Here is a 17,830-nt window from a genome sequence, read left to right as displayed (position 1 = left end):
GTATTTCGCTCTCCCCAACAAGAGAGGGGCACATCTTAAAAATTTTATGATAGTTTTTCTATGTCAGCTTGATGTACATAACATATCAGTTTGTGTATTATAGTAAATATTGACTACGAAAACAGTAAATAAATAGCTCAATGGCTATATAACTAGTATGTGAAATTAACTGTTAAAACAAACATTTACCGGTGCACGCTTCTGAATAAAGTCGTCTTTGCTATCGTGTAGTAGGACTTTCAGTACATTGATTAACACTGAAACGAAGCGGAAGTTGTGTTATGGTCTCAATGACTGCGTCTAGCAGCATCGTGATATTTTGAGGGAAATACATTGAGGCATCATTACCACACATCTACACCTGCTTTGACAGAGATGGAGTATAGAAGAACTGATCTTATCTTCAATGATTTGTGTGTTAATCACCCCAAAGAAGTACTGAAACATGTTTCTGGAGTAGCGACAAGGGGAAACATATTGGCTGTCATGGGTCCTAGTGGTAAGTAATGTCTGGTGTATACAGTTCGCACAGAATCTCCTAAATAGACTTCTGGTAATGGCACTTCCAGTCCTAAATACATTAATAGATGTGGTATTTGTCAGACATTTGCGAATTGTTGACAACTTTGTTTTTTTCTTCTGATCTAATTGTTGGATGTCTAAAATACACTTTCGTAGACATATAACAGGAAAATGTCTTTAACACAAGAACGCACGCGCTACCATAAACAGAATTATTGTCAAATTCAAACGAGATATTTCCTCTCTATTGTTATATATTTACAGCATTCTATTCGAAATTTGATCACTCTACACTACGAAATGGAGTCACGAGAGAACTTCATGATGTCACAGAATTGGTGGCTGATTTTCTAAAATAGCAAAATTTACCTTAGATCCCTGAAACATGAAACCGTCTGAATTATCAACATAACAGATTTTAGTGATATATATATATATAATATATATATATATCTTATAAATACTGCTAATCTACGTACTGAAAGCTGATGAAATGGTATGGGTGAGAAGACATACTGAAATCTTCCTAAATCGTTCAGGGCCGTGGGTTGATATGATCCGTGTCATTGTCAGATGAATTCACATAAAAAATGTTTTAGTTAAGCAAAGTCTTTCAACAGCGTATTCCTTTCCAGACGGTCTCACGCAAACGCGTCTCCTTTCATTCAAATCCATTTTATGATAATTTTGATGGCCAGTATGAAGAAGAAAACCTGTGGTGTACGTATATATGTAAATAGACAGACCGAATGGCCTAGTTTTGTTACAGATAAAAAAACTTGTTTACAAAGTAACGCATATCTATAACGATCATAACTTACTTCTATTCCAGTCATGATGTAGCACTTTATTATTCGGTGGCATGTTTTCATTTCGGCATTTTATAGGGTTTATATCTGCACTAAATACAAAATAGGGAATCCATTCCCATTATACCATCTGAATGTTGTCACTCATTTAATACGATGGTATCTAACACAGAGAGAGTAGTGAATATTCAGTGTTAAAACATGCTTGTGATGTCATCAATTGCTCTTTTTGCACTATAATCCTGTATGTTACATGTGGCTGTCTTAAAAGTGGCTCACCTATTTCACAGCTAACGATAACTCGGGAATGTTAGGCTCTCTATTGTTTTAATCAGGATAAAAAAAAAAAAAAAAAAAAAAAACAAAAAAAAAAAAAAAAAAAAAAAAAAAAAAACCAATCTAATAGACAGCACTGTATCAGAATAACAGGTTTAGTTAAAACTTGACAAAGTCAAAATGAAAAAATAATTATGAAAAAGTTAGATCCAATTTATTCCGTGTGTATTGTGTCGGATGATACAGAGTGCACCAATAAAAGCATACGTATGTATACAAAGATGGTCAAATTACTCACAAGGTGAGAATTTCAGAGGAAAGGACATACTTTCAGTATTTATGTTAACATCACACCCCATAAAACTTCACAAGTAATCGTTTAACAAGTATATTCTATTTTAAACATAAGATACTTGAAAATAGACAACTATTTGAAGCTTTCGCAAGGAAAATAGCAATCGCAGAAATCGTGCTCTAGTAATTTAAGTTTTCACTATCGTCAGACTCTGGCCCCTGTTCAGTGGGTATTGTTATCTTCAATGTAACAATCATCAAGCATCTAATGATGGAGAGGGAGAGGGACAGCACGTATTTAAGGAGAACGTTTCCGGGGTTCTAAGAGTAGATTTTCACCAGATAGATAATATCAGTCATTATCGTGGACATCACAACAACACAACAGAAAATCTTCAAAATCGTAATTAGCTATATATTGTAAGAGGCAATGTTTAGTGTGTAGGAGATCATTCAACATATTAATCCGTTTGATACGATATTATGTTTTCATCCACCACTAAATGTTTGGTGTAAATGACGATATATCGCAATTGCCCCGGCAGCAGCTCGGTGTTTTTTCTCTGGAAACTCCGGCTTTTCTCCACCATCCAAACCTGTTATTTCCTTAAATGATCCTGACTGTTAATAGGACGTATTGCATTAGTAAATCAAAACTCAATAAACTTTAATCTATTGCGCAGGTGTCATATTTGCTAAAATTGTTATTAAATAGTTATTCATTGCCGTGAAAGGGTTTACGACAGATTCTACACACAACTAAACGACAGAATAATCGTCATTCTTAAATGAGGGACTGTCAGGTTAAATTCCAGTAAACAGATATATCCCTGTCAGAATCAGACACAAAGGAATATCCTATTCAAAACATTAAGGTTGATGGAAATTAGGTGGAAGTTTTACGGTCGTCACAGTAATCTCATTTAGAAATATTATATTTCTTTGTGCAGTTTCAAGATGAACGTGTTTGATGCTCATCAGTTTGCCTTTTGGTTCCATTTCGGTATAGCTTCTTCTCATTTGATTGCGTGACACTACTTACTTGGATTGACCAAGGCTTACACGGCGGGTTTCGTCGAGGAAGCAGAAAATGCTTACTCTTCTGGAACACTTGGACTCATTCGCCTTGTACTTTTTCATGAGTTCATGAGTAATTTTTTCAACAGCTCTCTTTTAAACACAAGCATAAGAGTTTGCAATAACTCAACAAGTCCGTTTTAAAGACTGATATGACTGTATTCTGTCTGATGGTCATTTACATGTGTGGTAGCCATGCTGACTATAGCGGAAGCGGAAGTTGTTGGGGAGCATCCCTTACTTAGATATTATATAGGGAGCAGTTATTATAATAGTTCATGTCATTACATCTCCCTTTTTTTTCAAGTTAAGATCTATGTTATTAACAATATCAAACATGGCCACCAATCAGTCAATAGATGTACAATAACTAACATGGTTTAACTACTTTAACAATAACTCAATATAAACTGACTAGTTAAGCTCACATATGACTAGATGATGAATATTTTAAATGATTCAAATTGAATTAAAATTGTTCATTTTACACCATTGTATTCTGTGTTATTTATCTTATCTAGTCAACTACTAAACCATTAACATATATACAGTCTTATAACACAAGGCAAGTTCCTTTAGGCCTCAATCAGCCTTTTGGGGGCTTTAATGACACGACCGCTGCGTGTTTTGTACATGTTACTCGTCTCAATGTCACTATTGCCGAGTTCTGGCTCTGGGTTAAGTTCTGGTTTGCAGTTAACTTCAAATTCTGGTTCGCGTTCAACATCAGGTTCACGTTCCACATCAAGTTCGCGTTCAAGGTTAGGATCTGTTACACGTAGATCCTTTCTATTTCGTCTCACTGTTCTGTCATTCAACTTAACCTTGTAGGACCTTGGTCCTGCCGGACCAATCACAGTTCCATATTTTCTCCAGTTCTTTTCTCCTAGTTCACAAAGTCGAACCTTTGTATTTTCTGTGAGTGGTTCAAGCGTTTTAACTGCAACCCGATCGTGATAATACTTCTGTGTTTTTCTCTGTCTTTCTTTCCACGACATGACATAGTGGTCTTCGGGTTTGTTTAGTTTTCCAGTTGCAATGGGCAAATTACAGCGGAGTTGTCTACCCATTAACATCTCAGCAGGAGATAATCCATTCTCCATAGGTGTTGTTCTGTATGCCAATAATCCTAGGTGTGGATCTTGGTTGGTTTGTTTACATTTGCGAATAATGGATTTCATAGTTTGGACTGCTCGTTCAGCCATACCATTGGATTTCGGATATCCTGGACTGCTAGTCACGTGCTGAAAATCCCATTCCTCCGCAAATTTAAGAAACTCCTTGCTACTATAGCAAGGGCCATTATCACTCATTACCTGTTCAGGTATGCCGTATCTAGCAAAAGTAGTCTTCATGACTTGGATCACCGCTGTTGAGGTTTGATTGGTTAGTTGTACCACCTCAGGGTAGCCAGAAAAGGCATCTACGACAACAATATATGGGGTTCTATCCAGTTCAAACAAGTCTGTTGAGACTTTCTGCCATGGTCTTGACGGTATTGGGTGTGACAACAATGGTTCAGCCATCTGTTGTTTCTGGTGAACTTGACATGGTTCACAAATTTTCACCAAATTCTCTATGTCCTCAGTCATGCTAGGCCAAAATAACACTTCGCGTGCTCTTTGTTTACATTTGCTCATGCCTAAATGTCCAGCATGTATTTTCTGTAACATGTCTTTCCTGAGATTTTTAGGAATTACCACTCTGGATCCCTTGAATACTATCCCTTTAATCACTGACAGTTCATCTCTAAAGTTCCAAAATGGTCGTATCTCATAAGAACAGTCACTGCGACTCTCTGGCCATCCATCCATAATGGTGTTTTTTAAGCTAATGAGCACTGTATCTTTTTGTGTTTGTACACGTATCTCTTCAAGTTTACGATCTGCAACTTGAATATTTGCCATGACTCCATCAACATATACCTCAACGTCATTCTCGGTTGTGGACTGTTCACCATGAACTGGAGCTCGCGACAACGTGTCCGCAGTGTACATATACTTTCCTGGTGTATGTAATAAGGTTACGTCATATTTTTGTACCCGTAGTCGGAATCGTTGTATCCTGGGCGGACAATCATTTAAACCTTTTGTAAAAATCGCTAATAGTGGTTTGTGGTCTGTTTCGACCTCAAACTTTGCTCCGTACACATACTGGTGGAACCTTTCACATGCATAGACAACCGCCAATGCTTCCCGCTCGATCGATGCATATCGTGATTCTGTGTCCGTCAATGCCCGTGATGCATACGCAACAGGGAGCCACTCGGTGTTGTGCTTTTGTAGAAGTACTGCGCCAAGTCCTTTCTGACTTGCGTCTGCAGAAATCCTGATCAACTTTGTGGGGTCGTAGTACTGAAGTACTGGACTGTTTGAGACAATTTCTTTCAAATTCTCAAACGATTTCTGATGAACATCTGTCCATTCCCAACAGATTTTCTTATCTAGCACACCTCTCAAGAGTGCTGTATGCGTTGACAAGTCTCTTATAAAACGCGCTAAGTAGTTGATCATCCCTAGGAAACGTTGAATATCGTTTTTGCACTTGGGGTTTTCCATGTCTTGAATAGCTTTGACCTTTTCGAGGTCAGGCTTAACACCGTTCTTTGTAACTCTATCTCCAAGAAATGTTAGCTCGGGCACAGAAATTTCACATTTCTCACGCTGTAGTTTAACCCAGCTTCTCGCGTTTTATCTAACACGTTTCGCAAGTTTCTGTCATGGTCTGCCTGATCAACTCCCCATACTATGATATCGTCCATGGATGTATCCACGCCCCTCATGTTCTCATACAAAAGGTGTATAGTTCTATGGAAGATCTCTGGTGCACTGGAGATTCCGAATGGTAAACGAAGAAACCGATATCGACCATATGGAGTATTAAAGGCACATAATTTGGAACTTTTTTCCTCCAGTTGTAGTTGCCAAAATCCGCTTGATGCATCAAGCTTTGAAAAGACTGTTGCACCAGCAAACTTCGCCATAATTTCTTCACGAGTGGGTAACTTGAAATGTTCTCTACATATAGCCCTATTCAAGTTTCTGGGGTCCAGGCAAACACGCAACTTTCCATTGCTTTTATGTACAATTACCATGGAATTTACAAATTCAGTTGGCTCCTCAATAGGTTTTATAACCTGTAGTTCCTCCATCCTGTCTAACTCCTGTTTCAACTGGTCGTGGAGTGCAAATGGTACCTTTCTACAGGGTTCCACTACTGGTTCTGCATCAGGTTTTAACTTAATCTTTACTTTGTCGGCAAGACATCCTAGCCCTTCAAATAAATCTTTGTACTCTGTGAAAATATCTGGTGATTTTACACTGTCCTCCTTGTCCACCATCAGTACCCGTTTGACAAGTCCCATACTGTCACACTGCTTTCTACCTAGGATAGGTTTAACAACACTGCTAGCAATGACAAACAGCGCTTTCTTTGTAAAACCTTTGTATTTTATGTCCAGTACACATTGTCCCTTGGTTGGGACAGATCCTCCATTGTAGGCTGTCAATTTAACTGTTGACTGGTGAAGTCTAATTTTATGACATTGCTTGTTGATCCTATTAAAATCTGCAATACCCATAATGTTGACATCTGAGCCTGTGTCGAGCTTCATCGGTATAGCACATCCATTGACATCAATGTTAACTATCCATGAATCATCAGTTTTGTTGCTGTCATGTACTGCATCTACAAAGAATTGTTGATCTGTCTCGACTGAGTGTACTTTCTGTTGGTGTTTTGGTTTCGTTTTCAAATTGTTGTTGTTAAAATTGGTTCTTGTCCTACACAGTTTCTGGTAATGTCCTGTTTTACCACATTTATAACAAGTTTTTTCCTTAGCTGGACATGGACTTCCTTTATGATCCATTCCACATTTCTGACATCGAGATGTATTATGTTGCGGGACTCGTGGGCCTTTTCCTTTGTATGAACTCTGGTTGGGATTCTTTTGAGACTGTTTCTTTATCAAATCTACGGATTTCTTTTCAGTAGTGTTTTCTGACACGATACCTTTCATTTGTACGTCAGTTCTTTCCGCGGCTCTACATAAATCAATGCATTTATCCAGATTCAGCTCGCGTTCCCTTAACAGGCGTGCCCGGGTTTGATCTTTGCCGATCCCTTCTATAATTCTATCTCGAATCAGACCTTCCTTCAGATTCCCAAAACCACAATCTTTTGAAAGAACTTTGAGCTCTGTTAGAAACTGATCAAATGTTTCTCCGGATTTCTGTACCCTGCTATTAAACACATGTCTCTCATACGTTTCATTCTTTTTCGGAATGCAGTATTCAGACAGTTTCTGTTTCAAAGGTTCTATCTTATCCTTTTCCTCCTCTCCGAAGTTAAATGTACCTACCAGCTCTATAACTTGCTCTCCTGCCAGCGATAATAGAGTGGCACATTGTAGTTTCTCAGATTTCTTATCCTTCTCAGTGGCACACATGTATAGCTCATATTGTTGTAGCCAGCGCTTCCAACTTTCTGAAATGTTCCCATCTAAGGAAAATGGCTTCGGCGCAGGAAAATAATCACTCATCCTTGACGTTGGACATCTACTGTTACTTCTGACACCATGCAATAACTCAACAAGTCCGTTTTAAAGACTGATATGACTGTATTCTGTCTGATGGTCATTTACATGTGTGGTAGCCATGCTGACTATAGCGGAAGCGGAAGTTGTTGGGGAGCATCCCTTACTTAGATATTATATAGGGAGCAGTTATTATAATAGTTCATGTCATTACAGAGTTAAGATACAACCCTATTCCTTCAATATATATTTTGAAATCAGAAACGTCCTGCAAAAATTCGTACCAACTGTCTATCGAACGTAGACGTTTAGAGACGCCTTATACAAATGCAAAACGGATAATAATGTACGTGTTGAACGAGCATGCTTAATACTTTGGTTCCTTTTAATATTTGTCTTATTGAACTCATACCACTAACTAGATCAAGTAAGCGTCATCGTAAAATCCAGAATCAAATTAGTTAACCGAATTTGCATCGAATACTTTCTTATAAAGTGTGACTGCTTGTTAAATGATTACGAGATACACTAAATATATTGATCCGTTCAATTATGAAAGCGAAAATAAGCATTTAGAAGTTAAACAGGTTTGCTAAGCATTTTAAGGCAAACAGGTTTGTTAAGCATTGGGAAGCTTAGCGGGTGTGTTAAGCATTTAAATGTTTAACAGGTTTGTCAAGCATTTAAAAGGTAAACAGGTTTGTCAAGCATTCAGAAATTAAACAAGTTTGTTAAGCATTTTAAAGGTAATCATTTTCGTTAAGTTAATACTGAACATTTTCGTCAGGTTGGAAAGTAAGGATTATGTAAAAATTCTTTATACACAACCAGGAATCTTAATATGTGACGTTTCGGTGACCAGTACGATCCGTACGCTGCCAACTTCATCAGACAAATGACCAGTAAAGCATGTACACAAAGGTGTGATATGTGTACGAGTTGTCGTGGAATAGCGTCGATTTCGGACATGCTGACAAGTGCCGAAATGACTGCTAGCGAATAGTAAAACCATTCGGCTACGCTTATTTTATTACTTGGTCATAGATGTGTACGTTGCTCAATCGATGTGAGACCATAGTCACAGAACAACAGGACAAAATTCAAGAGCAGAGCCACATCATGAAAGCAATGAAAAATTGTGAATATCCGGAATGGGCCCTTAAACGGGTACAAAAACAGTGTCAAAATAAAGAAAAAAAACAGAAAAAGACCTATGAATAAACCATCCAAAGGATATACCGCAACCATGGCATAGCAACAGCCATGAAGCCCCACAAGACGCTTCGAAATATCCTAGTCCACCCTAAGGATAAGATAACCAAAGAGAATGTCGCAGAATGCATATACAAGATCGGGTGCAAAAACTGTGACGCGTCATATATTGGAGAGACTGGAAGGCGATTCGGGGTTCGCCTTGGGGAGCACCGGAAAGACACCGAAAGACAAGCGGAAAAGAAGTTCACCCGATCAGAGAGGAAGCACTCGGAGTCTCAGATAAACAAATCGGCAATCACTGACCATGCCATGCAGGAAAACCATGTGATTGACTGGGAAAACTCAAAGGTGCTCGATAGGGAGAACCATCTTCTGAAGCGACAGATCAAAGAAGCCATCTGGATACGCCGCAGCGGGGCAGTTCTGAACCGAGATGAGGGGGCTCATAGACTCTCGCACATCTATGACCAAGTAATAAAATAAGCGTAGCCGAATGGTCTTACTATTCGCTAACAGTCATTTCGGCACTTGTCAGCATGTCCGAAATTGACGCTATTCCACGACAACTCGTACATATATCACACCTTTGTGTACATGCTTTACTGGTCATTTGTCTGATGAAGGTGACAGCGTACGGATCATACTGGTCACCGAAACGTCACATATTAAAATTCCTGGTTGTGTATAAAGAATCTTTACATAAACACTTTCGTTAAGCATTTCAAAGTTAAACAGGTTTGATGGGAGATATCAATACAAAATATAAGGTACAGACCACGAGTTAATTAGGATTTAACAGTAATCGCATACACTGGACATGTCACCCTGTTATTTATGAATTTGGCAGTGTGTAGTCACCGAAACGTCACCCATAGTATTAAACTGTACTACATGAATACAAGTTCATGTATCTTTACATCTTGCTTATATATATGTTTTACTAATAGTAAGAAACTATTGAAAAATAGGTATGATAGGCCAAATCTGTCCAGGTTGTCTGCATGTATGACATCAGGACCATTTGAGCATACTGAATACAAATTGACCGCGCCTGGAAAGATGGAATGTATGATGCTTAAAAAAAGTGGTTGCAACGGTTACGACGTTTTGTTCAGTGAAATCCGTATACCGTTATGGAATCTACAGAAATACGTTTGCTATAATCGACGACATCTACCATTCAAATATATTGTTTTATCCGTGTTACCATCTCAACAAGGGTGATCAGTTCATATTATAAACGAAGTTAGCAAGTATACTATACTATCATAGGAAGAACATATTCCACTCCATTTCGCTTTTTACCGATTGAGATACTGCGGCGACCGCAACTCTTGCATCTGTCGAAGCCCTAAGATTTGATTAAGGCTTACGTTTTACAATCATCAACGACATATCCTTGAAGGTTGATAATAAAAATATCATTACGGAAAGTATCGCTATATCATAAGAAAATTTATTAAAGGTTCTGGGAAAACAACTTTGCTGAATGCTTTAGCTGGAAGAGTCCACGTCACCTCCGGGAAGATAACTCTGGATGGATCTTCATTTGGGAAACAACAACGACGTCGTCTTGGTTACGTTCTCCAGGATGACGTCTTCCTGTCCAACCTGACGCTATGGGAGACATTATATGTAAGATTTCGAGATGGAATTTGATGACGTATTACATGTAACTTAGAATACTCAGATATTGATGTATATAATTGTTATACCCATGATGAAATTAACAATTCAATATCATTGTTCGGTCCGTCCTGTAGATCGCTGATTTAACCACTCAGTTTATTATTAAGTTTACAGCGATTCTAAGTATGCCAAAAACAACTTCACAAGAACAGAAATTGAAACAAATAGACAGCATCGTGACATCCCTTGGACTCGAAAAGTGTCTTCATACAGGTGGGTTTTGTTTGGAGAAAAACAGAAAATAAAGCCAAATGCAAAAACCATGAGGGACTAATATTGTTTCTATCTTTATAAGTCGTACAGAATCAAAATCATGAAATGTCTTTCATTACAACACAAGAAATGAAAGTTCTTTTTTAATAATGTTAACATGACAATTTAATGTTCTAAATAACTCAAAGCTACTTCAAATTGTTTTCAAGGAAACCCCAAACTACTTTTTGATAAGAAAAGCGGAAACAGGTAATGTATGGTGTTACAGGTTTGTTCGGAATAATGCTCCATTGCTACTGGTTTGTCCGGAATAGTGTTCCATTGTGAATGTTTTGTCAGGAATAATGTTCCATTGTTACTGTTTTGTGTGGAATAATGTTCCATTGTTACTGGTTTGTGCAGAATAATGCTCCATTGTGAATGGTTTGTCAGGGATAATGCTCCATTGCTACTGGTTTGTGTGGAATAATGTTCCATTGTTACTGGTTTATGCGGAATAATGTCCCATTGTTACTGGTTTGTGCAGAATAATGTTCCATTGCTACTGGTTTGTCAGGCATTATGTTCCATTGCTACAGGTTTGTCCAGAATAATGTTCCATTGTGAATGGTTTGTCAGGGATAATGTTCAATTGTTACTGGTTTGTGCAGAATAATGTTACATTGTTACTGGTTTGTCAGGAATAATGTTACATTGTGAATGGTTTGTCCGGAATAGTGTTCCATTGTGAATGTTTTGTCAGGCATTATGTTCAATTGTTACTGGTTTGTGCAGAATAATGTTCCATTGTTACTGGTTTGTCAGGCATTATGTTCCATTGCTACAGGTTTGTCCAGAATAATGTTCCATTGTGAATGTTTTGTCAGGAATAGTGTTCCATTGAGTTTGTTAACCAAATATATATCCCATTGGTAGAACAATTAGATTATTTAATTTTTTAAATTAATTTTGCCATATACAACCCAACCTTTCAAAATCAAAGATGCACATACTTTCCTGTACTGAAGATTAACTCCTTCCATATTAGATTTTTATTACAACCTTTTCCATTTCTTAGCTGTTATTGTTGTGTCCATGGAAAGAACTACACATTTATTGCTCTTATGATACATATACATATATATATGTATAGCCTCCCGTAGTTTGTTCTGTGAGGTAGTCACCAACTAGTTGAAGGAGACAACAATTCAAAATGATTGTTCATAGAGTGATAAGCCCAGTCATCAGCAAATACTGCAGAATAACATTATTAATCACTGACCATCCTGTGCTGTTTTCCTCTACAATTGTCGCTTGGATTGCATGTGAAAGGCCTTGTTAAAGATGTCCTGTCAAGTAGTCACCAGCCTATACAAGATGACACCGCCTTAAAATGACCATGACTGTTCACGGGGCAATAAACCCAACGAACATTGTATAACTGTTATGTAGTTAATGAACGATAAACCTTTGCACGCAAAGAAATGTAACAAAAGAAGTTACAGAATCTGTCTTCTACTGCATTTTCAATATTGGTGATTTTTCAGTTGTTGGTGACATCTTTAATAGGGGTTTATCTGGTGGAGAAAGGAAAAGGACAAGCATTGCATGTGAACTTCTTCGAGACCCAGACCTACTTCTGATAGACGTGAGTTAACACCGATATATCAATACCGAGACCCAGACCTACTTCTGATAGACTTGAGATAATACCGTTATAACAATACCGAGACCCAGACCTACTTCTGATAGGCGTAAGTTAACACCGATATTAGAATAACGAGACCTAGATTCACTTCTGATAGACGTGAATTAACAGCAATGTGATATAATTATGGTGGTATTGATTGTAATAATTCAACCAAAACCAACAGATATGTTATTTGTATGACTGTATTACACACCACCCAAAAGAATCAATCATATTATCATTACTTTTTTATTTACAGAATGGTCGGCGTACATAAGCATTTTATTACTGTTTACCATTTTTATTCAGTTGTAAATAGTTGTAGTTACAAGAAATAATCAGGCACGCATGTGAAAACAGCGGTTAAATGCTTTGCTCTCTTCTTATACGATAATTCCTTTTAAAAATACAAAATTTATCTTTCCATAATGAACGGTGGCAAAAAGTTGATTTATTCTCAAATTGAACATGTTTATTTTTATGGCGGATATCTTATCTTTTTTAGAAATAATTGCGCATTTAATTGTTTGATCTGTTTACAACTGCAATATTGCCTTATATCTTATTCAATTTTAGCCCGAAAGATGACGGATACTATTCTTTCAAAGCACGTGTAATTCCAGGTCCCTTAATATCTTAAAACAGCGCGTTTCAATTATACATGATATGTTTCATATGATAGAAAACACTTACAATATAATAGTTCTGATATTTGCTATGAAACTTTCCTTATGCTGGTCAGGAACCCACTTCTGGGTTAGACTCAAGCATTGCACATGATTTGATGGTACAGCTGAGAGATTATGCTACGAATTACAACAAGACATTAGTAACAACCATTCACCAGCCTTCTAGTCAAGTCTTCCACATGTTCTCCAACCTTCTGCTTTTACTTGAGGGACAGGTAAACTCTCTTTCACAACCACTCTTGTAAGATACAAATGTTTTACATCTGAATATTTCAAATCATCCAATATTGAAAATTATTAAACATATTTAATTATCCGGTTAATGCATCATCCCATCTAAATTTTAACATTGACCCTGATCAAATTTCCTCAAGCCGTCTCCTATATTGCAATAGCTCTCTGATAAGACACAGTGTCACGAATGTGTTCACATGTTGAAAGTTCTCTAGGTCATACGTACGTTATATATTTATATTTTGCTACATCATCTATTAAAGTAAAGGTATAAGAATATACATTGGATAATTTGTACATCTTTTCTTTTTTCTTAAGGTGTTAGGTATCATTGTGCACAATGACATATCAAACACGGACTTCATTGAAACTTCCTCGTTGAGATGGATCATAAATTCCATATACTCTGCGCGTTCACGATAAAAGTTTTTTTTTCTGTTTTGTGTTATTGATATCAATCATAGTTGTAACTTTCATAAAGATACTTGTACAATTTCATTTCGTCTTAGTCTTTTAAAGAATATAAACATCAGGGTAGAACAATTAAACTTACGTTTACTGTACTATAATTTATGAAGCATATAACCGCTATTAAAAGATAAAAAGGTGTTGTATCATCATAATCCGTTTCAATCCAGGTCGTATACTTTGGCCCTGCGGACTCTACACTAAGCTATCTGACTAGTCTCGGGATATCGATTCCAGACGAATACAACCCTGCCGATATTTTGTGTAAGTAAAGGACGGGATTTTTTAGAAACAGATGTATAAAAATCTAAACCTATTTTGTTATATCATATAGTAACAGGAATAAGATGTTTAACTGGTACCTAGACAAACATCTTTAACACGATGATAATTTGAAGAGGTCGAGCCGTTTTTTTCTCTTCTTGTTATGCTTTAATATACATGAATAATGATGCAATTTCATACGGACTGACATATTCAAAACACCCATTATTGAAAATTACCAAACGTATTTATTAACCCTTAATGCAACCCCTATTTGCATTTAAACATTGCAACATTTCGACTATCTGATGCAGTTTGCTTTATTAGTTTACAGAAAAAATATTCTAAATTTTAAAGGAAAAAAAAAGAAATTGTGCTTAATTTGTGTATTATTTGTATTAAAAATTAAATTTGTATCCACTGTGTCCTCTGTATGATACCCGCCTAATTTTATTTAATGTTTTTATTGTAGTGGATGTAATCACTTCAGACAGCGACACCGTCAGTACAATCAAAGAAGGGGCTATACAGAAAAGGTAGTATAACACCTTAATAGTGACGTCATTTTAATTATAAGTCATATGAACATTTGTAATGTTATGTAATTACGTTACAGATATAACAACACTGTATCAATTGGAAAGGCCCTTCATAGCTATCAGACTAACGGTGATCAACCTCGGAGGAACGAAGGTACGCTTTCTGGTTTTTTAAAGGCGACATTAAAAAAGGAACTGACATCATCACTGAATATAGCTATAGAATAATTAAAACTCTTTGTCTTGAAAAAGAAAACTTGTTCGATATCACACTGGTGTTTCAGTGGTAAAGTCTAACGTTTTCCCTAAAAATAAATCTTTAAAATCACATTGGTATTTTCATTGATAGAAACATCTGGCTGTACTGTTCTTGATATTGTTGATGATGGAGAAACACATCGATGGCCTTCTTCGTTCTGGACACAGTTTGTAATACTTAACTGGAGGTCGTTCAAACAAGTAAAGGGAAACCTTTCTGTACTCGATGTCCTCGTTCCTGTTGTACTGGCTGTTACAGCGTCACTCATTTTCTACCAAATCGGGAATGAAGAAACGACAGCAAGAGACAAATTCGGTTTGGTTTGTATTTTGATAATTTTAGAAATATCAACTCTAAACTTGAAACAGTAACACAACTAAGTTATTCGTTATAGTTATATTGAAATGATTATAAAATTAGGTACTATTTGATATCAGATTAGGAATACTAATTAATTTACTTGGGGTTAATGATTCATGTAAGTTTGAAAAATGAAGTACAATTCATTTTTATATACCAATACAGCTTTTTACTGTAGTAACAGCGAATAGATATGGAACTATGTATGTGGAGTGATAAATGTTTCCAAAGCTCATGTCATCATTACGTTCCAACTTAACTCTAACAAATCACACGTGAGTATAGAGCAAGTCAACTAAACAAGTCACACAAACAATTGGTCGTGGTATTTCGTTAGTTATTTTCGGTATGTTACTGAAATACTCTCTAACACTCGCATTTGTGTAAAGTTTGGAAAATAATTCAAGTGAAAGAAGTACCATTAACTACAACCAATAATTGTGTAATTTCTATTTAAACTAAAATTAACTAATATGAGATTTGTAATAAGATTTTGACTACTGAATATATAAGCAAACACCACAACGTTTGTTTTTCTGTCAACAAATGTGAACTGACTGGAGCATCAGTTGTTTCAAATTTGACAATACAACAGAATGTGAATTAATTCAACGCGATATTTCAGTTTGTTACAGGTACTAAAATGTAATTGTTGTGTTTAAAAAACAAACAAATCGAATACTGAAATTGATTATCGATGTGAATTCGTGAAATTAAATGTTTTCTGGTAGAAGTGGATCATGGATTATAAGGTTGCAAAACCGAGTAAGTTTATTAGACCTTGTAACTTATTAAAATCATAACTATAATTGAACTGGTTTGTTTTCATCAAAGGGAAAAATAACTACTTTTTGTGCGCTTTATTCTCCGTGAAAGCGTGAAGTTTCATTTCGATCAAAGTTAATCTTGTTGGCCAGTAAAAACATGATTAAGTGTAATACCATTTGTCGTTTAACATATATCGTATATATATATATATTATATATATATGTCGTATATACAACAGTTGCAATGATACATTAAAGCCTTGGGAGTTGAGGAGCACACACCTATTTTGGTGGAATAAGATTTACTAGATTCTCCTTGCTTGTTTCAATTTTGTCTCGTTTTCAGTTGGCTGACATTCTGTGATAAATTTGAGTACATTCCACGGAAAAATGTGGCTAGAGTTGATGACAACAGTGCTAGTATTTCTATGTATAAAATTAGTTGAAATAATGATAACTGAGCAAATTCAACCCTTCAAACAGGTTCAATTTTCTGTTATCTTAACAGGTGTTCTACATCTTCGTTTTCCTAGGATATGACACGTGTTTAAATACAGTTAGATATTGTAAGTATCATTATATGTGATAGCCCGGGAAATTATTCTCGTTCTAAAAAAGCCTAATGTTGCTGCCATGAAATTATAACAATTAAAACTCGTAATTATTTTGTTATGTCAATAAAATCTCCTAGTTGGAAAGGGGACAATGGGAAGTTGAGAATGTGATGTTGCAGATTGTGCAAAAGACACTGAAATGAATGTCGACTTAGTGGATTATGAAATTAAGAGTCATTTGTTGAACTGACTAAACAAAAAATTGGGGCATATGACACTACTCTCTCAATTACAAATATAATAGATTAAAAAAATTAAGCTCATTGAATGCTTGGCGCGAAAGAATTATATGTGTAAGCAGATGTAATATTTGCCATGTATATATTGACATTTTCGGGAAATAAGATGGGATTGGGCACGTTTTTTTCCCAATGAATATATCATATTGCAAGTGTTGTTGTAGTTGGTACTGAGAGAGGTGTAGTGAGAAAGGAACGGTCAGCAGGAATGTACCGATTGTCCACCTACTACCTGTCTAAGATGACCAGTGAACTACCATTTGTGCTGATAAACCCTGTGTTGATGATATCGATGATTTACTGGGTCGTCGGCCTGGGAGAGGTTGATGGTTATTTTGTGTTCCTGGGTATCGGAATACTTTACACCCTAATGATGCAGGTAGTCAATATTGTATTGTTGAAACCCAGTTTTCCTTCTTATCTCTTATATATAAACACCACACTAAGCCGAACGTCATCTAAAGGTGATACCGCTAAGTAGGACGTAGATATAAATAACAATTAGAAAGTGTGAAAAATATCATCTGATATGATATTAACTATCACAATGGTATCCTTAAATAAGGGATTATTGTTTATTTTCAGACGTCCATGTTAATGTTGTATGAACCCTAACAATTTTTTATGCTTTATTACAGAGTGTGGGCCTTGTGATCGGATTTTGTAGTTCTGACCTACGCTTCAATATGGTGGTTGTATTCATGTGCTTGAATGTGTCCCTAAATATAGGTGCTTATCATAATGAAGATTAAGGGAAATAAAAATGATAGTTATTTTTCAAGTGACAGTCGTTTGGTGTCATAAGTGTCATATCTTGTTTGAATTCAACAAGGAATGTATGTAGACCCTTACCTTCATCTACGGCTCCTAGAAGGGCTAAACAGCTGGATGATGCTCATGAATTAATTACTTAGCTCTCTCTACTGAACATGATTTATTCTAATAGTGACACGGTTCAGAATGAAAACATATACCTTGCGTTTTTCGGATATTAGGAAATTTGTTATAATGTTGGAACTAGTAAACCGCCCCATTTTTTAAAACACTTTTTAATCATATTTGATTTTTCTAAGTCACCTCCCTAACTTCTAAATGTAGA

The 17,830-nt window shown here is 36.3% G+C and overlaps 1 protein-coding gene across 1 annotated transcript; it reads left to right on the top strand.

Moving 5' to 3' along the window:
- Positions 1 to 375: 375 nt before the first annotated feature.
- LOC132555552 (uncharacterized) lies at positions 376 to 17,483 on the top strand. The gene is made up of 10 exons (XM_060219901.1): positions 376 to 499; positions 10,193 to 10,362; positions 10,524 to 10,629; positions 12,156 to 12,256; positions 13,041 to 13,202; positions 13,860 to 13,953; positions 14,426 to 14,489; positions 16,225 to 16,298; positions 16,896 to 17,110; positions 17,370 to 17,483. Exons 1-10 carry the CDS (start codon positions 376 to 378, stop codon positions 17,481 to 17,483), a joined length of 1,224 nt encoding a protein of 407 aa, XP_060075884.1.
- The last annotated feature ends 347 nt before the right edge of the window (positions 17,484 to 17,830 follow it).

The sequence above is a fragment of the Ylistrum balloti genome, unplaced genomic scaffold, assembly GCF_031769215.1.
Source record: "Ylistrum balloti isolate Yb309-2 unplaced genomic scaffold, AGI_CSIRO_Ybal_v1 Utg370504, whole genome shotgun sequence".
NCBI lineage: Eukaryota > Metazoa > Mollusca > Bivalvia > Pectinida > Pectinidae > Ylistrum > Ylistrum balloti.
This window is presented reverse-complemented; position numbering and strand designations above follow the sequence as displayed.

Bases quoted from the DNA above. Each gene is read 5' to 3' on its own strand.
- LOC132555552 (XM_060219901.1), top strand. From the start codon at position 376: ATGGAGTATAGAAGAACTGATCTTATCTTCAATGATTTGTGTGTTAAT. The intron at 10,363-10,523 runs GTAAGATTTCGA...TTTATTATTAAG, and splicing joins CGCTATGGGAGACATTATAT to TTTACAGCGATTCTAAGTAT. The intron at 10,630-12,155 runs GTGGGTTTTGTT...GTGATTTTTCAG, and splicing joins CGAAAAGTGTCTTCATACAG to TTGTTGGTGACATCTTTAAT.